This window comes from Athene noctua, chromosome 1 (assembly GCF_965140245.1).
Source record: "Athene noctua chromosome 1, bAthNoc1.hap1.1, whole genome shotgun sequence".
NCBI lineage: Eukaryota > Metazoa > Chordata > Aves > Strigiformes > Strigidae > Athene > Athene noctua.
Genome location: NC_134037.1, coordinates 173015254 through 173038646, shown reverse-complemented (window position 1 = coordinate 173038646; position 23393 = coordinate 173015254). Strand labels below are relative to the sequence as shown.

General features: G+C 33.3%; 1 protein-coding gene across 8 annotated transcripts in view; it reads right to left on the bottom strand.

The window, feature by feature from the left end:
* DMD (dystrophin) overlaps positions 1 to 23393 on the bottom strand; it is a 1208865-nt gene that overhangs the window by 670778 nt on the left and 514694 nt on the right. For 7 of the 8 annotated variants that reach the window (XM_074905425.1, XM_074905436.1, XM_074905445.1 and 4 more), the window contains 7 exons: positions 17470 to 17649; positions 15329 to 15457; positions 13575 to 13745; positions 9871 to 9993; positions 8244 to 8381; positions 6137 to 6289; positions 5045 to 5227 (listed from right to left, as the gene is read on the bottom strand). In XM_074905425.1, coding sequence (XP_074761526.1) covers positions 5045 to 5227; positions 6137 to 6289; positions 8244 to 8381; positions 9871 to 9993; positions 13575 to 13745; positions 15329 to 15457; positions 17470 to 17649 — 1077 coding nt within the window. The remainder of the gene's footprint in view (positions 1 to 5044; positions 5228 to 6136; positions 6290 to 8243; positions 8382 to 9870; positions 9994 to 13574; positions 13746 to 15328; positions 15458 to 17469; positions 17650 to 23393) is intronic. The other variant, XM_074905471.1, reaches the window with a different exon arrangement.

Genomic DNA, 23393 nt, shown 5'->3' with positions numbered 1-23393 from the left:
CACAGGATCATCTCTGTTCTGTCCTTAAGAGACCCAAAGCACATAGGTGACACAAATACTAATCCATCACTGTATAGTTCTTTTCTTTTGCCCAGCATTTTCCTGTTTTGCTTTTCTAATGACTTTCCCCTTTTATTCATCCTCTCTCCCACTCATTGTAGGAATACAGAAGAATTAGTTTGCCCCTTCTTGTCAACCATTATTTGTTTATTTATCCCAAGAAATATTTAATCAAGGATAAGAGAAGAAAACCACTCCATTCCAATGTTGCTGGTTGTGAAAACTGTGGAAAACAATGATCGAAAACAATGGTAGCACATTACCACTGAAGTATTCACATTATTTACATGCAGACACATAATTAGGACACCAGGTCCTGTGTTTATCTGTGACAGATTTATTTCAACTAATGTTTGATTTATATTTTATAAAATAGCTTTATATATACACATCTTAACAGTTAAAACCAAAAAAGTTTTTCACTCAATGAACTAAATAGAGCTCCACAGGGAAATATTAACTGAAAACTGCAAGATGCCCTTAGAAGACTGAACTTTCTTGAATTTCAGATGTAAACTTGATTAGTCCTTAATCTGGTTCCAGAAGTTGATCACATACTCTCTCACCTGAAGTGATTATCCAGTTAGGAGACAGGTAGTTTGAATTTCTGAATGCTTTACAGAATCTTAAAGTGAATAATGTCTTTCATTTTGGAAAAATGAAGTTTATGGTATTTAGTTCATAGTAAGTACTATGAGTACTGGTATTTTATCCATGTTGCAGATAACCATTGAACTGCTCAGACTAAATCACTTACCTTATAGAAATAAACACATGTTTTGTATAGCTATTTTCCTTATTCATTCTTGTTCAGTGCATAGTCTAATTGGTATGAAAAAGATCTCTCCTGACGTTTATAATTTGATTATTTTTCACAGTATGGCCAAAATCCAGGCCAAATATTTCACTAGTAAAATGTCCATAAATTTCAACAGAATGTTTGTGTGTGTCACCAATGAAATTACTGAAATGACTTAGGTAAGCCCATTTTTTTGCTTCTATATGCTTCAGTAAGTACATAATTTTGACAGCTGTTCATGGGTTGCAAGAACAATATTCCTCTTGCCCTAAAAATATTCTGGCTTATTATTTACTGCATAGTTCAGCCAAGAGAAGAAAAGAAAAAAACCACCATGTGTGACGGCAGAAAGAATGTTGGATAGCTTGATAAAATATGGTAACAGGACATATGAAATAAGAATTTATAGTGTTGGCTCTGCACCTGTGTTCATCTAGAAAATATTTTCTCATGATAAAGACCTTCAGTACTCTCTATATGCAGAGTCATTTCAGTCAGCTCAATAAAATCTAAACTGAGCCATGATATAAACATGCTCATGGACTGCTGAAATGAAAGCATGGAGAAAAACTTTCTATAAAAGAGGCATTAACTAAAGCTAATTTAATTAAATGTAATCAATATAGCAGTAACTGATTTTGATCCTGATCTGAATTAAACTATCTGAATCTAGCTTTTTCTTTGCAAGAGATATCTATTCTCATCACCCTGGAACAGTGGCATAAACTGTTGCAGAAAAATAGTAACTGGAAGATTTAGTCTTAGATTGTAGCAAAGGGGTCTGATAACTTTTCTAATAATACTGTGCAACTGCCAGGTCTTAATTATTTCAGATTCTGCAGAGCTAATCTACAAATAAATGCTTTTGACCTCTCTGATGTTACAATTTTTACCAATAGGGATTGTTTTAAAAACAAACATGTAATTTTAATATGCAAAAACTGCATACTGCTCTAGGATTAAACTTTAATGGCATGTTTTTTTAAAAGTATCTTAAGCTTCCATGAATTTCAGTGGGATTTAGTGGTTAATCATAATTTTAAGATATTATGGTAAAATACTCCACTCTTTAATAAGGTATTCAGACTTCACAACTGAAGTTACTACTGACTGATTTCAAATTGAAATTTTTAGCAGACATGAAGTAGAAAGCTAAACTTTTCTTAACATAGGAATCGGCAATCTGCCCAACTGAAAAAATGAATTTTCTGCCCACTGCTTATTTTGTTACATATGAATAAAGACACCAGGTGGGAGAAGAAACCTGTAAGACAACATGAACTCCAAAAACTTTTTCACACTCAGTGTCATTTTAGGTTTTGTGCAGTTGTATTTATGCATTTGTGTACCATGTTTAATCTGTTATTGCAATAAACCCACCTTTTTCCCTATAGAATGTCACACATTACTCTCTGACAATTTTCACATAGAGATGACCAGTATTCCAAATTGAATCATGTCTCAAAATTGGCATTAAACAGAACATGCAGTGTTGGAGGTAATATAACTACATTATACCTTATTATCAAAAGTGGTGACAGAAAATTCTTTTTCATATACACCCATATATATTTGTCAGTTGCTGGATATTTACAGTACATATTTGTGAGACAATCAGAATTTTATGAGGATCTACCATGCTAGTGAGAATCAGTTGTTATATGGCTATGATTCTGACATCCTCCTGACAGGTCTTCCCAAAAAATACTGGGGAAAAGTAAAATCCAGGGGAGCATGATCATTCTAATTTCACACTTTGATATCAGAACTATATTAGCTCCAGCAAACGTAAGAAAAGCAAATCTGTCATTAAGCCACATAATTAAACGTCTTCTTCAATGCAGTCTTGCTATGTTTATTCAATGAATGATAATGAATTGCAAGATATACAGTACAACTAAATCCTCATTGATTTATAATAACAACTTTCAATTTTTGTCTGTTACTGAATACATCATCAATTATAAATAAAAAATGCAGCAGTTTTCTATGTATTTTGCTTTAAAAATAAATTCCGTTTTGTATTTTTATTATATGGTTTTATTCAGTTGGTGGTTAACATAGAAAATCTCCATGAAAGTTATTTTTGCTGGTATATGCATGTGTTCGAGTGTATAGTTTGAATTTTAATATTTTTTTTGTATTTTTAAGTCTTGAACAAACATTTAATTGCTCCTCACAACATCCCTGTGAGGTAGGTACTTAGGCTGTACTAAAAAAGAAAAAAAAGGACTCAAGAAATTCATTTTGTTTCCCTGATTCAGCAAAGCTGGAACAATAACAAGGCAGTTGTGCTTCTCACTCTGATTTGAGGCATGAAAATATACTGCCTCACCAGTTTCAGTAGCTTCTGTAAAACTTCTAAAATATTTTATACGAATATCACCTTGGTCATTGTCAACAGAGCAAGATATTTTTCATGAGAAATGAGAAGGATGCAGTAATTATCCTGTACACACGTACATTTCATTGAATAATGACCTCATTCCCCAGATAAATGCTAACAAGTAGCCTTCTTGCATAAAATACTTGAGAATATTAAAAAAATTAACCATTACAAGGATAGAAAGATATAAATAAAATATTTTAACAATAAAAATATATGTAATGGTTACAGGGCTTTAAAAAGTTGATGACTGTATTCCTTTGACAGACACAAAAGCAGTTCTGCTGATATATCTACCTTATATATTTTAAAGAAAAATATGCTAATATATAGTTTTATTGATTTGATAGTAAAATTTTATAATGGATATACTCATCCTCTGTCATAGCAGGTGGTGGGTGACATAAAAAGCACATTGACAGCAGAATGTTTTTATATAAATCGCATGCACATTCTTATTTCTTACTTGCTTATCAAAGGAACAAATATATTCATTATAAAAAGACTCATTTACAAGACAAAGTGAAACCTGTTCTAACTCCATGCCAATATAAATGATTTGCAACTGATTACATCCATCAAGTTTAATACAAGACATAGTAATCTGAAAAGAGTAATCAGATGGAACAAGATTTAATAACATACAAACCAAAGTTAATGTTTCTCTGATTGTTTCCATTAGCTGCATGGTTATCCCAATTATTTATATATATATATATATATATATACATTATGTAACTTAATATCAGAAAAGTTAAAAATTCACAATACACTGAGTACATTAAATAGAGGACTGTGTTGACCAAAAGTTTATACATTATTGCTGATTTTGGAACTTTTTTTTCTTTTTTAAAACATAGTCAACCTTATATTAATTAGAAATAACATTTCATGTATTTAAATTTTCATTATCCTGTCAGTATGTCCCCTGTGCAATTTAGGTGTATTTAAAAATAAATAAATAAAATTATATTTTGTTGAAAAACCCCTTTATCCCTAGCACTTTTAAGATTACAGAAGAGCATATAATGCAAGAACTTCCTTGAGAGTAAATCTTATCTTTCTTCATATAAAATCAAAAGCCCAGAAGATGGAATGTCAAGGAAAAACTGCCATATTTTGACCATAAACTTGGAATAGTGACAGTTGGTTTTCCTTTTATTTATCCAGTTATTGCAGCATGTATAAACCAGTAAGAATAATTATATTTTATATACAACTAAACAAGTCAAAATCAGAAGACACAAAGTTGGTTCATAAAATTATGTTTCCATCCTGTCAAATTTTAAAAAGTACACTTCCTTGCAAAAACTCCTTTGAGAATTCAAACATTTGAAGAAGAGGCCATGTATATACAGTGTCATAAGAATTTTCTTAATCTCTTCTTAAGAGGCTATAACATGTTATGGACAAATAAAAAACCAATTAAAATTGGCATGGGATGGGTAGTTTGAAAAAGACATTTTTTGTGTTTTACATGGTCACTAAACAAAATAGATGCATGGCAAACTGATGTTTATAAACTGGAAAATGTTATGGAAAAATAATGAGGCAACGGAAATAAACACGAATTTTTCATTGCTGAGTTTTTTGTAACTGGCTGATTTAACTTAAGGGCAATTTTAAGACCAAAGCAGAGAACTACTGTATTAGAATATAAAGATTCCCCCACTTGCAGACAATAAAGTTTTTCTTATTAATATCTGAAGAGTTGACACTGACCCTGAAGCTCTCATTGTTAGTAGGATGCTGTTAGTAGTAGCAGTTGCAAACATGTGGGTTTGCCAGTAACAACTCACAATTTGTGCATAGTTGAGTCTTCGAAACTGAGCAAATTTGCTCTCAAAATCTCGCCAGCGCTTGCTGAGCTGTATCAGGGTTGGCTCCACTGCTTTTGCAGCCCCATCCTTAGACAAGCGTTCAGCCTGCCTGTGCACCGCATTCAGATCTTCCTTCTTCTTCTCCAATTCTCCATCAATCTCCTAGTGAGCAAAACCAATACAGGGCCCAGGACAGTTAGCTAACTAGATCAATCAATTTAAAATTAGCAAAATACTTCTGTCAGAAATTCCATTTTCATTTTATTGCTACAATTAAAATTTACAGCTATTTCATTTCTTATTTTACATTGAAACAAAACCAAAAAAGAACCTTCTTGGACATTGGCTGTAGAGATACTAACAGCTAGTACCCATTGAAAACTAGTTAGCAAAGGCCAACAGTTTCCAATTCCAGATTCTTGCTATTACACTGTGATGGGCAATTGGAGAAACTCTTATCTCAGTAAGGGTCAGCATATTTAGGACAAATAGTGTTTGCACAGCTTACAAATATATTATTTGACTTCAACATATTACTTTAATCCTGTTTTACTCTGTGGGAAACTCAGAGAATGAAGCAAAGAAAGACGATGCAAAATAAACTAGGAAAACCTTTGACAGTATGTAAATAAATCTATAGAGTTTGACAGTGACATATGAATATGTTCTGATGAAAATGAATGTGCTAACATGAGACAGAGGTCATCCATATATTGGTAAGTCATTTGTTCATCTGGAACAAAGATACATAAAATCAATTACAATTTTTACTTGAAAACATTTGATGCTTCTTAATACATTGCACACTTTCCATATTATTGACAAAAACTTTTATTTAGTGTGTTTCAAATTATTTATATAACATTCTGTATAACAAGTACAAGATATAGTACAACAAAGAAATGTCAGTTTGAACACAGATAATTAGGATTCATTTTACTATAAATAGAAATAAAGAACTGAACCGATAATATTCTATATCTATTGGATTATTTGTTGCATTTGCTGTCTGCTAAATTAATAAACTATCACTCAGAAAGATCTACCATTGCCATCCCAAAACAACATTACCTTTAGCTTCTGCTCATCTTTGTGGTCTGGTAGACTGGCTAACTTTTTCTCAATGTCATCCAGCCATGTCATTAGGTCATCAGCCTGCCTCTTGTACTGATACCATTGATGAGAAATCTCTAAAGCCTTTTTTCTTCTTTGAGATCTCAAGTCCTGTTCACAGTGCAGACATTATTAGAATATGAATTAAAGGCTTATAAAATATGAATTGGCATGTGTGCACACTGAAGGAAAAAAGCACACAAGGCCACTATTTTAAAAATTAAATATTGATATTTAAATCTATAATATAAATATCTCAACACAGCATATTTTCTTCAGTTTTACAGCATATAAGTAATGGAACACAACGTATTTACTTCAGTTTAACAGATTATTTTTCTTTTAAAGGAGATTACCTAATTCAGGGTTGTTCACGTGTTGAATAAACCACTGAGACAGTCACCAATATTCAGAGAAGTTAAGACTCTTACATAAATGTCAGTATTTTATATAAAACACTTCTGCTCAGAACACTTACTGGACAGATGGAAACACAGCCCACTTAGTACCTAGCCATAAGCGGGCTTCCTGTCTTTTGTGGTCTCCTGTGAAATTCTAGCCTGCATGAAAACTCTGTAGCTACTCAAAAGAATGTAATTTCAATTCAGAAACATATGCAAAGACAGGTTTCCTCTTTATAAATTAGATATCATTTACATAACAAATGTCTTGTGTTTATGAATCAGCTTCATAAAAGTATTAAAACTTCTCTTTAACAGGAAGGTAAAAAAATGTTATTTTATTTCATAGGAATATTATTAAATTTACTCCATATGCATTTGCATTTACTGCTTAACTTTGCTTATACAGAATTCAGAAAATATTTTCATTACTATAACTTCTTATTAAGAAGTACATTTTAAAATTACTGTTACATTTTATATAAAAATACTCGGATGAATTTGCTTCCCTGTTCTTGAATTTTATTTGACAAGGTTGAATGCCTAAACTAAGACACCCAAATGAAAATCAATCACTCTATTCTATAAAAGTAGCCAGTATGGTCTGGCTAATAGCATAGTTCTAGAAACACTTTTCTTGTTTTTCCTCCATAAAAATTATGTATTACTTCCATTTAATTTGGAACAGTCAAAGACACCCCTAATAGATTTCAAGTTTTGTTTAAATATGGACAAAACAGTGGTATATTCCAGCTATTCTTTTACTGAATTCAACAGATCTGCAAAACTGTAGAAGTTAGAATAAAATCCAAGGAATAGGAAAGATGCTACTTAAAAATAAGTAATAATAAAACTTAACTGTGCCATGCTCCCCAAGCCAAGAACAACTTAATCAAAATTTTCAAAAGAAAGAAAAATTCTGCTTGTCAATAAGATGAAAAATTCTCCTATAGTAGCCAGAGCCTACAGCTCCATGTAGGTGACTAGGGTGACTTTCCAAAATGTAAGATTCTTTCTTTCCTCACTTTTGTTTTTACCTGGAAAGCAGACACTCCCATTTATGACTATTAGCTTGTCCCAGTAGGTCTCACTGTGGATGTTTCTAAGGAACATTATCATGCAGTTGTACCTCCAGGACTGTGGTAACACAGAATTTTGATATGTGACTTTGGTTTTCAGCCTCTTAGCTGCTAGGTTTATTGGTTCTACCACCTATCCTATTCTAAAGAGGCTGGATCCACTTTTCCCACTAAAGACTATAGCATGTAAATCTTTTACTAAAGGATGAAACAACTTATTCATTGCCATACATTGCCATTTGTATGTTATACAACCGAAAAGTTTGTGAGAACCGATTCTAACTAAGGTCTTGAGTGCTGTTGGAGAAACATAAAACATACATAATGTGTTAAAAAAGGAATTATTGTTGTCCAACTGACAATCACACAGTGGTAACACTGAGGACAAAACAGTACTTGTTAAGCTGGAGATTTAAAATATATTTTCCAAGCCATCAGGAGAAGTATATCAGAAAATATATGTTTATAGCCAAATAGTTTTTAATTACTCTAAATAGTAATGAAGATTCATTTAACAGAACAATGCCCTGAAATGAAGAAAAAACCTTGTTTAGTAGTATGTGCTTATAACTGTAGCTCCTATACCTTGAGAGCATTATGTTTAGCCTGCAACAGCTGTTGTTTTGTCTTTATTTCCTCCCGTTTTCTCTCATCTGTGATTCTCTTTTGAAGCGTGTTGCCCCTTTGCAGCAATTCTTTCACCATGCTCTCATCATCTTCACTCTGATTTAAAAAAAAAACCAAAAACAAGTATAATGGGCATTTAAATCTAATTATTACCTAAATACTAGGAGATACAGACATTATAGAACTATACATCCTCTCCTAGGGTAATCATCTAACAGCTTCTTGAAGTTCTATACTGAAAACCTAATAACTTTTACTTGCTTTCTACAATACAGGCTGACATTTGAGAGGGACAAGTAAAAGAGCACCTGAAAACCTATAGATGTTTGATATTAGATTTTATGCAGCAACTAGGGTAACAGGATGAAAACATTAGAGGCAAAAAGGTAAAATATATTTTGCTTTAAAACAAAAAGAATAAATTTATCTAAAATATTCTAAATTACTGTCAGAAGTCATGGAAATTGCCAGTATGCTAGAAGACCATGTAATTCCCAACCACTTCAGGCATCATCACAGTGCAAAACAGATATTCTGGCAGGGAAAATTATACCACTAAATACTTTTTACACAGAAGTTGAATCTATGCCATAGCTTCTGGGAGTGCATCTCTTTAACTACACTAAATGTTTTACATAAACAAAGGGAACAAAATATGCTCAAATAGTGGCAACTGCCCCATCAAACTTGATTCACTTAGAATTTACCACAGCAGTACATACTGCCTTAAATTTTACTTTTCCTGCATTAAAATAAAGGAAAAAGAAAACAAATCCTGTAAATATTCCTTTCAGGATTGCTATAAATAGCTATATTTGAAGAATTCCTTAAAAGGAAAAGAATATTGCTTGTAAATAAATATATATTTGATCTTGCTGAGGACTCATGAAGAGAGGGGTCCTAAAGACACATCTCTTGTTATTGACAAGCCAAGAAATATCATCTCTCTGAAAATCACTCTGGAAAAAACACACCACAGTGGCAACAGCAGCAAAGCACAGCAGTATTTTACTCCTTTTTTTTTTTTTTTCCCCTCCACTAATATGTATAAACAGTTTTACTACTTGCAAAGAGCAATCGTGAGTAATAAAGCTTACCACAGCCACAAAAACTATTGACAATAAATGGTATAATCAGATTGGTTAAGAAGTAATTGGCAAGTGGCATTTCTTTCAATGATTATTGACTAGCATTTGTTTTTAGTGAATGTCTTCTTTTACTGTATTGCCCATTTAGATACATCATTCTGAGTTTTCCTTTATACTGCTACAGAGATTTTAATATTCATTCCAAATTCTGTAATATTGATAGTACTAGTATAGGACCCACAGATAACATTCCTGTTTTGCTTAGTGTCTTCACAAGCGTCAAAAAATATTTTTCTTATAAACTAACAGTTAACTTATCACTAAAACATTTACTTAATGCTAACTTGGGACTTTTGATTTTATAATATATTAGCAAAGTAAAATTTTGTCTAAGTTATATCTAAAGATCCTACTACAAATATGGAAGTTTCTAATTTTCACTCAGTTTTTTTCATTTCCCTGACTATTCACTCAGACTTCCATTTCAACCAAATTACCATATCTTTGCTGAAGTCCTCCTCTTTCAGATTCACTCCCTGCTGAATTTCAGCCTCCAGTGGTTCAAGCATTTTTTGTATATCGAAGTCAAGTTGCTCCAATTCCTTCAAAGGAATGAAGGGCTAAAATGAAAGACATACAAATATTATTTATCTATATCAAATACTTAATAGTTTTATTAGAAACATAAATGAAAAGAGACATCTGATCTACACCCTATTGCTAAAACAATGGTAGACTTTCCATCATGTGAAAAAATATCTACACCATGCAACTCAAAGTACCCAAAAATTCAAGTAAAGATAACTATTTAACAATACTGTAGAATTTCTGTATAAGAAAACATAAGAATTCTATGGTGAGTGAAAATAAAATTAAAAAAAAAATTGTATTCTCGCATTTGTGTGTATGAACAGGTTCAGATAAACAGTGTAACATAAAAATTTCTCTAAAAATTAAATGTTGACACTACTTAGCTAAATCTAGTTTGCCAGAAATTACTCACACAGCAACAAGCAATCCATTCAGAGGAAAAAAACCTACTACTACTAACTGAGAAAAAATTAATGATGATTGGTTTCAGTATTTTGAAATCATTGCTGTCTCACGAAGAATAGCAAACATGCCAGGTGAATTATAAACAAAAGAGAGATAATCTTTGCGTAAGGTATTCCTCTAACAATATTTTGTAACATATTAAAAAAATCAACAAAACTTCGCTAAAAGAGTTTGTGTTTCAAAAAAGCCTCAACAAAAACACAGGAGCAAAAAACCCTCAACCAAACAAAATAAACATAATTCCTCCAAAATGGACCTCAGTATAATTATGGTGCTTCAGCTTAGTGTTCAGTTTTGAACTCTAAAACAATTGCCAATTATTAACAACAATATACCATCCTTTATCTACCTGATACCCAAGTGCCTGTGGATAGTTTAATGTATAATATGCAATATATTTAAGTGTATTTCAAAGGATCAGCAGAAAAACCTTTTTTCTTTCAAAGTTTTAAATGCAAGAACAACATACAAATTCTTGATGATTCTTGCATAAAATTTAGATTTAAAGGTAATTAAAGCTTTATGATGTTCTAAGAACTCTTGGACATACAACTATCTTCTTGCTAATGATATAAGTCCATTATATTCTAATCAGTTCTCTTTTATTCTTCTCTCCAGTACAATTGGTATTTTTTATAAAGCAAAAGCTTGTAAAGAAGTTGGTAATAATCAAAGCTGATCAGTTGAAACAAGACTGGACATCAGCTGTAATCTGTTCTTAGCTCTTCCACAGACGACCTGGGAAAATTAGGGTAAAAATGCCTTAATTGTATCCGGATGACTGTTTTAATGACAAAGATCTGAGCACTTATGAATATTAATAGAAATATAATAATGTATTATATTTATAGAGAATAATACTGTGCTTGCAAATTTTCATCAAGCAGCACAGAATTATACTCTGCAAGCACTTTAGAAATAACAGCTAACTACACAGTAACTTCTCAAATGCTCTGAAGTATGTCTTCAGAAGTATTTAAATATCACTAAAAGACAAATCAACTAATAAAACTGGTATATAAAATATCTGAAAAATGTTAAAAAAAACCCTAAACAAAATAAAAAAACAACAAAAAGGAAAACAGAAGAAAAATACCAGATGTAATTCCAATAATTGAATGAGGTTCAAATACCACTTGAAAATGTTGTCTCATTTTAGTAGACTCCGATAATTTTGTTAATTCAGACCACAACAGTTATGTACTAGCATTTACCAACTTCACAGGTCATTTCCTATTTACATCATTGTTGTACTGATAATTGTTAGCATTTGAAAAAATATATCTAATTTGAAAACAGATGAGAATTGATTGAAAATAGTATGAGAGCTTACTAACCTCTTGAATTGATTTTTAAATCTGTTATTCACTGAGTGAATAATTTTACCTCAGTATGAAAAAAAACTCCAAGACACTTAGGAAGCATAATATTAGTCCATAAGAATAATTATTTTTCAGGTCATGCCGCTGAAATCATGACTAAGGGAAGTGCAGTTACCTACATTATATAGATAGACAAAACAAGGCACCCAGCAATTTAGTTCTTTATCCAAATGCATACATCAGGTCAGTAGAACCACAAAGAATTCTGACAAGCTTTTGCCTCTCTATCTTATGAAATACCTATTACTATAGATATCCTTTGTGAATCATACTCTAGATGCCCATTCCCCAAGTTCCCAGAAAAGGTCCGTAAATTTTAAATTACCATTAAAATTATGTGCTGTAGTAATTCCATTTATGTTGCTAGGTACATAGTGTATGAAGCTTAGCGAGATGCTGCTATTCTACCTCATGTTGCCTATACAATCATAAATGGGAGAACGCTTGAGAGAGAAGGTTGCCAGGTGGAAGATGTTTGCAGGCTGTATTCTGAAGACACTTCATCTTGACAAGTGTCTTTTTCCCCTTCTTTGAGTGAGCCCACAACATGTAATGCAAACAGTTAACGCACGATAAACCATCTACAGGCAGTCCGAATTTTCCCTAAGACAAGCAACAATTTCACACAACTCTATCAAAGGCTTCATTGGCCCTGTAAGTGGAAGTGCAAGGTAAAACTGAGGAGGAAATACAGACAGCAGATAGCTGATGTTCAGAATACAAAAAAATCATGCAACACAGTTGTTTGGGGTTTGTTCCAAGATGTTCTCTGTCTACAGCTTGTCCTTATGTAAGAAGTGAGAAGCACACCAGAACAGCTGAAGTACTACTGATGGCCAATAGGGAAGAAAGGAAAAAAAAAAAAAAAAAAGGTACTTTTATTCATAGGACATATTATGTTTCAGAAAAGAAACCTAAATAAACTCAAATATCCACAAAGAATGTGCTGGTTATACAGGGTATTGAGCCCTGAGTAACCCCCAAACAACTAATGAAAACCATATCTATTTGCTTATGCTTTTTACAAAGCTTATTTCCTTCTCTGCCACTGATCCTCTGTACATTCATTTCCAGTGCTATTACAGTAGCCAGCAAAAATAGTTAAGATCAAGATCCATGCATTCCAATTATCCTGTATACCTGCATGGCTACCCACTTATTTTGCTGAATAGCTCTCCACAATAAAGGCAGCAAATACAATGGAGAACATAGGTGGCTTATGTCCTTCCTCATTCTAATTCAGAAGTCACAACTTGGCTAAAAATTACCTAATCCATACTGAATTCAGATTCAGTAGTCAAACTGGTTGTACAGATGAGTAGCTGAAGTATAACTGATATAATCTATCTACATATATCTCCATCTCAACCCTTGGTGAGCAACAGCCTCATAGGGAAAGGCTGAGTGCATTTAATGAAAAATTGGCCCTCAAAAGCCAATCTATATTAAAAAAGGGCTACTCATTCTTTGAGAAGATTAAGAATTTTATTAATTCCCAGATGTAGTTCATTCTTTATAGGTTAATGAAGTAATTGTTATATTCATGTAAAGTCAGCGAATATTTTGTGAAAAAGTGAAAAAAGACCTTAATGCCAAAAAACCCAAACCTTCACACTTAAAAAAAAATATTCTTAGGATCTACATTTTTTTCCTTTAAAAGCCTAGGTTTTTGGAGAAATTGCACCCTGCTATGTACTTGTAATTGTGCAACTTATATAAATACCATTTTGTATGCATCTCCATAAGGAAGCAAGTCCTCCTACCTTTCCACTCTTAATTCTTTGGGATATAGTTGCAAATCGCTGGTTGAGCTCTGACAGTTTAGGCTCTATTACTTTCCTGCAGTGATCTCCATGGTTTGTCATCAAGTCTACTGCCTGGTCACGCACAGAGTCCACCTTTGGATGCATATCATTCAGCTCAGCCTTTAAGCGCTACAGTCCGTGAGCAAGAGACAGGGCTTGAAGTTAGTAATAAATGCAAAGAGAAAGAAAGAGAGAGAGAGAGAGAGAAAGTGTGCAAAGGAATAGGGAGGAAAACCACAAAGCAAATTCAGATAATTATGCATGAGTGTGTAAATCCAGTAGAAACACATTAGATAACATTCCCACTCATATCTCTCAAATTTATAGCAGGAATGTATCTACATGTCCGTTTTAATATCTCCTAGAGGAAATTAATGGTGAACATTATTTCTAGGCAGGTTCTTATCTGCAATACTACAATCCTCAGCATATTTCAGTATATGCTAAATTATTTTATGTTCCTAAACCTAGGAAGTGCTGCTAATTCATGTATTATGTATCTGAATATATAGTTGTGCTTTCATTACTGTTAATGCCTTTAGTTGAGGCAGGGAAAAATGACCAGATGAAAACCACTGGACTTTTTCTATAAATCTATAACAAATTTTTTAAAAATGAGGGCAAATACCTTCTTTCTCTGCAATAGTAATCTTAACAGTAGATCCCAGTATGGGCAAAGGTCAGAAAAGATAGCCAGGCATTCAGGAATCATAAACACAGTTGGGCATTAAGAATTACATTTCACTGTCTGTATGAAATACCTTTGTATAATACAAATATATATATCTGTACTGATAGCAAAGATAAGAGTACTTTTTGTTGATTCAACTATTAAATGTTCATTCAACTACAAAAGTCTGTCCTGTAATTCTGTGAAGATCAATGATGCATTGATTTACGCTCTGCCTTAGAATTTGTGGTCTTGCTTTAGTAAATGGTATCATTACGTTAATGTCAGCAATACAGCTCTGATTTTGATTTGCAAACTGTTCCTCAGATAATATGCACTGACCATGAAGTTCAATACATAGTAAAACTTCATGCTGATTTCAGAAGGAAAAAAAAATCCATATAAATAATAATATGAAGTTGTTTAATCTTAACAAAGAAGGTATTTTAAATGAGATACTTTAAAATTCTTAACTATCTTGCAAGCTGATTTTTCATCAGTTGATCAAATGATGCAATGGGCCAAATAAAACCTTCTGATCAATACACTAACCCATTATTATACAGCTAGTTCACCATATAATATTGTTGCCAGTGGTGGTGTTGGTCTGGCATAAATGCAAACAGTATTTATAGAATTAAAACAATAATATGAAAGAGATATCAAATGCAGATACCATAGATATCAGAAAAGTATCACAGAAAAACAGAAAAGCAATTAAAAATGAAGACAGGGAAAAAAGAGAATTTTGTTCAACCAGATGTGTTTAAGGAGCATTTTTCAGCAAACACAGGTTTAATAAGCTGCTGTTCTACTCACCAGGAAGTCCCCAAGACTTATAACAACATATCTGGTTTTATTTCTGCAGGGATTTAACTTTTGTAATGCAGTGCAAATTTATTAAGTAATCTCAAGCTGCCAAAGAGTAGATTTATCACAGAAAAAAGTTAATCAGTTTGTGATACCTTTCAAAATATGCTAGATTTGACACAGTCCTTTTTGGAATACAATTAATGCTGTCCAGAAAATCGCATTTTTTTACCTTAAGAATTTCCTCTTTTTGCTGGGCTTTTTGTTTATCAGATTCATCCAACAGTATTTCAGCACGATACATCCAAGTTGTGACATTAGCTACATTCTGATCAAAAGCCTCCATGTGCTTTTGATATTCCTGTATGTGGAAAAGGTAAATACTGCATACAAAAAAGTAATCAGTACTGAAATAATAGCCATAATTATGCCAATTGTGGCAAGCATGCATACATTACGAAATTAAACTTGCTTATTTTACGCAGTAACTGCTTGTTTTGTGAAGGATAATATTTGCTGTTTGTTTGCTCTCACTATATATGTTAAGTTTCTTTAAAATGACAGTCTAGGAGAGAGAGAGAAGCTTCCAAAGTGACAGGCAGGAGAGCGATAAAGTCACAGCAAGATGCAGGTGTCAACAGCTCAGCCAGGCTGCTGAGAGGATCAGGAAGCTGACAGCCAGACCTAGTGGAGGTGGAAAGATGAGTTTCCCAAGAACCAAGTACAGAACTCATTTCGGAAAGCCCCTAAGTTGACTGAAACTCAGATGGTAACAACGATGCACTTGCAAAGTCACAATCAAGAATGGAAGGTTTGTATCTAAAACTTTTCTTTACATTTCATCTAACTTTGCTGCTTTGAGACTCTGCATTTTAAAAAGCTATTCTAGTTGATATTCTGATAAATCATTTTTCTCTCCTTAAGTTAAAAACAGTTTGTCTTTTTGGGTGAGCTCACTAGAATGAGGCCTATGCATATCCATGCAAAACACCTGAGAATAAAGATTTTACTAGTCCTTTTGGCCCTCACATGTATGAACCTTTATTTTATATCCTTCTAAAATCACTAAAAGACCAACTCCCTCTCTTATACCTTTTTTATTATGGGTTCTAGTAAATATCAACAAAACCAGAGAAAGATAGAAAGGAAAGGAATACGTAACTATACCAGTTTATGAAGTCCATTATAAGTTTCTTACAATCAGTTTCACATTGAAGCTGAGCACCTGCATCATACTGAATGAAATGCTTAAGTTTTCCAGATAGAATAGACACAACCACTATTACTTCACTATTCCAGATAGAATAGACACAACCAGTATTACATCACTTGTATTCTGCATACAGTTAAAGAAGTCCTGTAGTGATGCTGTATATTTGTCGCAGAAGCATTCAAAGGCTCTAGTGGAGCTATAACCAACATATCAAGCTCTGAAAAGTCATGATAAAGGCTAATACACCCCTGAGAACCACTTCAGTTTCTCTGGGCTGAAACTGCAGTCCCATGCTCTCAGCAACAGAAACTGCATTATAAGATTTCCCAAAGTATTTTGGCAGCCCAATGGTTAAGACCCTTCTGTGTTTAAGGGTTCAGGTCATCATCTCTTCATGACAGAATGACTTTTAAGGGAGAACATAGTTACGTGACTATGAGCAGTTCGAAGCCGCTAGGGCTGAAGCTCTTGAATCAGTATTAAATGTGTACTAGGTATTGTACTTTTGAAAAGGCTTAATCTGGTCCCCTTAAGTAATTATCCCTATGAAAACATGCACTATAAAATGATCCAAAGGAGGTTTGTGCAGTTCTGAACGACCAAATCATAGCCCTTGAGCACATCAGGTGTGCACCCTGCACGGAACTGATTTAGTTGCCTCTGAAATGAATCATACACCAAAGCTACCCCATGGACCAAACCAATGTGCAAGTGAAGGCTTACTTCCCAACTGTATTATTTCAAACTTAAATGTTAGTGTAGTCAAAAGCAGCTGAGGTTGCTTGCATGAATACCAACACTTACTCAACTTATTTGACTATTGCTTTCACTTGATTCATATTCAAGTAGTCTAGGCCCTTGGGGAGAAACTGCATTTCATCCATTACAGAAAAAAAATCCAAACCAAAACAGTCCAGGAACTACTGAGCCACACAGGAGCAGGAAGCACTAACAATCAATACTCCACAGAGCCATCACTCTGTAAGCAGCCAGATTCTTAAAATATACACAATGTACTAAACAACAATCAATCTGATTGCCTCTGTACCTTTGTATTCAATAAGTGTAGTCCAAGGCACCAGAAAAAACACTCCTATGAGGCTGAGCACCTACAGCTGAGCACCAACATTTCCTCTGTGTGAACAATGCATTTTCCTTACCAGTAACAGATTGAACCATTCCTCAGCGCGTGAAGTTACTGCTATCCAATTACTGTTCAGGAGGCTGAGTTTATCCTCGACTAGCCTTTCCTTTCCTTTCAGCACTGTCTTCAAATTCTCTCCTAAATCAGTGATGCTCTTAAGATGGACCTGGCGTTTCTCAATCTCCTTCCGTGTTGCCTACATGTGCAAAATAAAAAAGTTCAGGAAATTAAAAAATCTCCACACTAAGAACATGAAAATATTAAAACAGCCAGTAAGTTCATACCAGAACATACACTCTTGCTTTTCTATAATAAGGGAAAGTGCTCTGTGAAGAGAGTAAGTAAAAAGCAAATTGTTCCTCTTTAGGTCTGATAAAATGGTAAATGTTCTTCATATGCTCATAATCTTTTTTGGTAATAGTTTCATTTTTAAAAGTGTGAATTATCTCTCATTCCAGTGTTCAAGATACAGTTTTAATAATTATCTATTAAACAAGAATCCACATTTTACAATATTTATATTGAGATGTTTAAAGTTACTTTGCATATAATAAAATGACATAGTTATCAAATGGCACATAAAGCTTACATAATAAATGGGACAATAATAAAGCATCATGATGATATCTTAAGACTTAGAGAACTCCACTGAATATACTCTAGTGAAATATTGTAACATTCCATTAATGTTTTGCAATGCAATCTTTTTCGGCAGAAACTATGTTCTCTCCTGTTAGATCTTTTGCTTCCTAACTGTAGAAATGCATCTTTTTATTACATTCACTTGGGATTTCACTCTGTGAACTAAAATAAGATATTGTCCATAGTACCTCTAAGCTAGAATGACTAAAATACATACGCAGTGCTACAAGATCAGATTTCCAGCATCTCCTCCCACTATTACCTTACCTTATATAAACAGATTTTAATGATATGTAAGGTCACATAATTTGCTCATTATTCATGTCTTAATATTTGTTGCAACATGCAAGAAGTCTAACAAAAGGAGCAAATCCCAACATATTTAGACAACGTGTAAAAAAGCAGGAATTTAATATTAAATACTGAGCTGACACAATGCAGAGTATAACAATCTTGCTGAATACTCAAGGAGAGACACAAAATTCTTACGCCTAATATCACATATAACCAGTTTTATGAGAGAAATTTATCTGAACTCTTTGGCACCTGATAGCAATGATCCAGGCATATTTGATCTCTGCTTATAAAATAAAGCTCCAACCAGAAATGGTCCAAACTGAACACAAACAGAAGTTAGGAGAAAAGTAAGAATCACTAGTCTCCAGAGACACAGATTTCTCACAGATAACTTCAATGCACTAAAAGAAGAACCACTTCTAAACAAACCGGAATCACAATTCTTCCGTCTTGGGATCAACGCTGTTACTGCACTAGAACTACACCTTTATCACCTTCATGCTATCACACCCCTCACAGACATACCTCAGTCCGATTTTGTTGATAATGTGTTGTAAGGAAATAGAATTTTCAGTTTGCATTAAAGACAGTATAGAAATTATTCTTTCTGATACAATACAATCTTAATAGTACCTCCATCTTACTTGGCATATGTTATGCTTGAAGCAGCAGCTTGCTTCCTATGCTTAACAGAATTAATGATCTAATTTTGTAACGTAATTTCACAGGAAAGGTTTTACACTTGCATTTCATGTAAGTATGAGAAATTTTCTACATTCTACCAATTTTCTCAGATACAGAGGATATGTAACAGAACTAAGACATGATTAACACAAATTATTAACTATAAACTACAGAATTATGAAATTTGAAATGGAGTTTCAAATTTCAACAGGTCCTTGTCAGATTAAAGGAAAAACATGTGCTCTTCTAGTATAATTTTAACTGTTTCACAGCAGGTATAAAATGTCATAATAATAAAAAATAAAACAAATAATATAATTTACCTCCAACTCAGGATGAAAAATTTTGACCAGCTTTATTATCTTTTCAGAGAAATTTACTTCCATTTGGAAAATAATTGCTGGGGTATATTTACTATGGATTGTGGTTCCCTTTGTATTTTCCATGTATGAAAACTCAGACCAGTTTTGGGCTACTTATATAAATATTAATCCCAACTAGAAATGTAAACAGATGGATCAGATAATTAAATGAGTATTAAATACTCCTTTCTACCCAAAAGCTGGATGTATATTTCCCAATGTGTAACAAAAAGTTTAACAGTGCTTTGCCTGTTCCCAGGAGTTGTTCCTTTCAGAGTAAAGAAATAATGTAAACCAAAGACCACTAGGTGCACCACTGGGCAGTATGATGACTAACACTCCTGTGTATCAGAAAGTAAGGGACATAAATAACCCATGAGATAAGTAAACAATCACACTTCTCCCTACCTTCTTAAAATAAAACATTGAGGCCTTCAACACAACATCAAAGAGAAAAAGCCATTTTCCACAATACTTCAAATCTCAATTATTCAAAGTTCTTATGTATAAAATCCCAAACCCACTGAATACAGCTGAAAAACTAGCAGGGCCTGTAAAGACAGCAGGATTCCACGCTGCGTTATCAGCTAGGACCTCTTTTGTATGATCTAATGTGCATTAGGTAAACGAAAACTTTTTTTCAGTTCTTCAGTAACGTTTGTTTTTTTAATTTGACATTTCTTCATTATATTCTTCAGAATTCCCTTTCTCTTTTAGTATTGCTTGACAGTGAGAGTCTACAAATACTTCATCTGTTGCAATATAACAAGATAGCACTGGTAAACTTTCTGAAATAAAAAGACATAACTAGGATTGTTTCATTAAAACTCAGGGAGTGGCTTTCAAAATCTGCTAATTTTTGAAGAGCAAGTTCCAATATTCAGTGGATTGGTCTTCACTAATCACCTTTCCTTGTATGTTCTTGAGAAATAGAAGAGCATATTTCAAAATTAAGGGAAAGAACTCAACCCTGCTGGATTTAAACTCCCTTTTGGTTGCCCTAACATCAGATTGAATTCAGCTGTGCAGTTTACTTGAAAGAAAGATGTAGAATTTTAATTTTTACTACAGAATCAAAAGTGTTAGCTCTGTAATTTGAGAATGACATTTAAAACATCTGATGCCTTAAAAAAACAAACCCCAGAATCTCACAATGAACACAATATGAAACATTAACAGATAAAGTAGTGAAATTCTTCCCAGAAGGACTAGGCAATTTTTGATTTTGTGTGTTTATCAAGATGAACCCATGTGACATAAATAAAATATATATACATGTTAGAAGTTCAAAGTAAGCTATTTTTAAATGCAATTTCATATGCATTTTGGGGGAGCAGAAATATATAAATAAAAGGTTGAACTAAGCATCATAACACCCAGAATTCAGTTGCAGCTGTGAAAATTTGTCAGCAACATTCAACAGTGATTGCATTCACTCTGCTATGTGTCATTATAGTGAAATTATTACATTAACTTCCTTTTTTTTCCTCCTCCGTAGGACTAAAGCAAAAGTTTATTCAACTGTGTATTACCTGCTTGAAGACAAAGGTTCCATAAATACTTTCAGGAAAGACAGCTCCATTAAAATGTGTATACAGATTCTACAGATTATATTATATATATATACAGTCATCTCTTCTTTACATATGCTTCCATGTAGGATCATATCTACTAGCAGATACAAGAGTTAAAGATGATGGCAACCTCTCCATTTAAGTTGCTGTTTATGTTAGACAGAATTCTGAAATGTCTCTTTGGAAGAAAATCTTGTACTTCCACTTTTCTGAAGTACAGGTTCTGGCTATTTGGTACAGGTTACCCCATCAGAAAGTATTGACCCCCAAAAATTACTTTGTATTTCACTGAATTCAATATTTTCTTAGCTTTTAAAGGAATCATTATTCTTTTCTCACTTGAATTTCTCAAAAAAATGATGGTAGCATGCCTTAACCAAAACTGGGGGATCACAACACTGCTGAACCCCCAGGACCTGAACACTTCCAAGAGAAATGGCATCGAGGTTCCCAGCACCCAGGAAATGAAAGCAGCCAGACAGATCCTTCTTTGTTAAAATTCTGCATACAGAGCATGCCTCAGGTGACCAGTTTCTAATCCCCATGCTGGTAAGACCAGAAGATAGAAGGAGAGATCATACCAGCTGAGCTTCCCTTATACCAGTCCCTACCATAAAAACCTCAGAAAATGTGTAGTGTAAAATAAAAGTTTCATTTAAGAAAAACTACTTTGGATGGCTTGAAACCCTGACAGAAGCCAGACTGCTCTTCAGTGTTGAAAGGCATGGGGACAAGCTTTACTGAGACTTCATAAGAGGTTTGTAGTTGCACACAGTAGTATTTTAACTATTTTACATACAGATCTATAGGATAAGAATATGAATCATGTTAGCATAAATAACTGCAGTTCCCTGTGCAGCAGTGGACACTTTTGAGTAGGATTCACAGCTCTCTCTCTGACACCACTGTACTGTTGCATACTCTTTATCTTTCAGTTTACTAATAAATGCCACTGGTTTTGTTTTAGGTTTTTTCATTTGATGTTTCATAAGGGAGTGAAAATCATAACCTCTTTCACATTAGCAAATACTAACTAGGAACAAATTATGTTTGAAAACAGGAGCCACATTGGAATAGCTTTTTCTGAGGAGGTGGTGTAGAGGGTTTCTGAGCTATACTTTATTATGATAAAATATGAAGCTGAACCACTGAGGATTTTTCAAACAAACCAGAATTGTGACTAAATGTAAAAGATAATATTTTAATTGTTCTGATCATTAACATATGTAGATGAAAAAAAAATTCAACACCAACAAATGATTGAGAAGAAGTTCAATATGTCTCCACACTGCCTGTATGCTGTGGATTACTCAGAAGTAATCTTTGCAATTTGAACCTCTCTAAAAGAAATTAGTTAGGTGGCTCAGCTCTCATGGGTGGGATAACAGAATTAATCAGAAGTTGACATTATGGCCTTCTCAGTGGCTGATTATACATATTTATTTGTTTATTCACAGCACATCTTTTATTTTTATTTCATTCTGGCCACTGACTATGTAAGAATCAGTAGACACAATTTTCAAATAATTTTCTTTTACTGATTTTACTGACAGGAAATATGTTGCTAAATGTGTTAGCTAATGTAATTCTAAGCACTTCAAGTCAACTTTATACTCACTGCTATTACATGCTGTGCTAAAATGTAACATTAAAGCACTGGCAGACTCATACTGGTGATAGTAGGGAGTGATACAGAACTTTTCAAGTAATACCATCTGCCATTTCTTTTTTGAGAACATGGTTTCCTGGCCATCTAATTCTTATCAGGCCAGTTCCTGGTTAAAAGAAAAATAAACCCCACAATGGTTAATGTCTTCAGTGATTAAACATGTTCACTAAATCAGACTTCTAATTATAAACAGATTTCTAATATACAATATTTAATTACTATCTTTCCACCTGTATGTAATTTTTCTTATCTATTAGAACTGAATTCAAATGGAAAGATTTAGCTTGTTTCTACTGAGTAAAAAAGCAGGATTTACAATCTTCAGTATATTGCCCATCTCATTTCACGTAACTCAGCCAAGTTTTTGGTCCACCCTTAGCAAAATTCTAGACATGAACAAATAAATAACAAACTTCCCTTCATGTCCAGATTAATGCTCTGTTTCATTAACATAATTTCCTATTCAAGATGGACATTCCTTTTTATTTCTAGGTGTTATACCTGGAAGACAATGTTCGCATGTATGATTTTTTTATTCTAACTTCTATAATTATCTTTGAAACCATCTGAGTTCTTTTCACTTTTAAGAAGTCTTGGGTACTGAAAATGAATTAGAAATAAGTGCAGTAATAAATATAACTGCTTCCTTGTGCTGTAAAGAAAAAAGATTATGAGCTCTCTGCTTAGTGATATCGACAGCAGCACACATCCA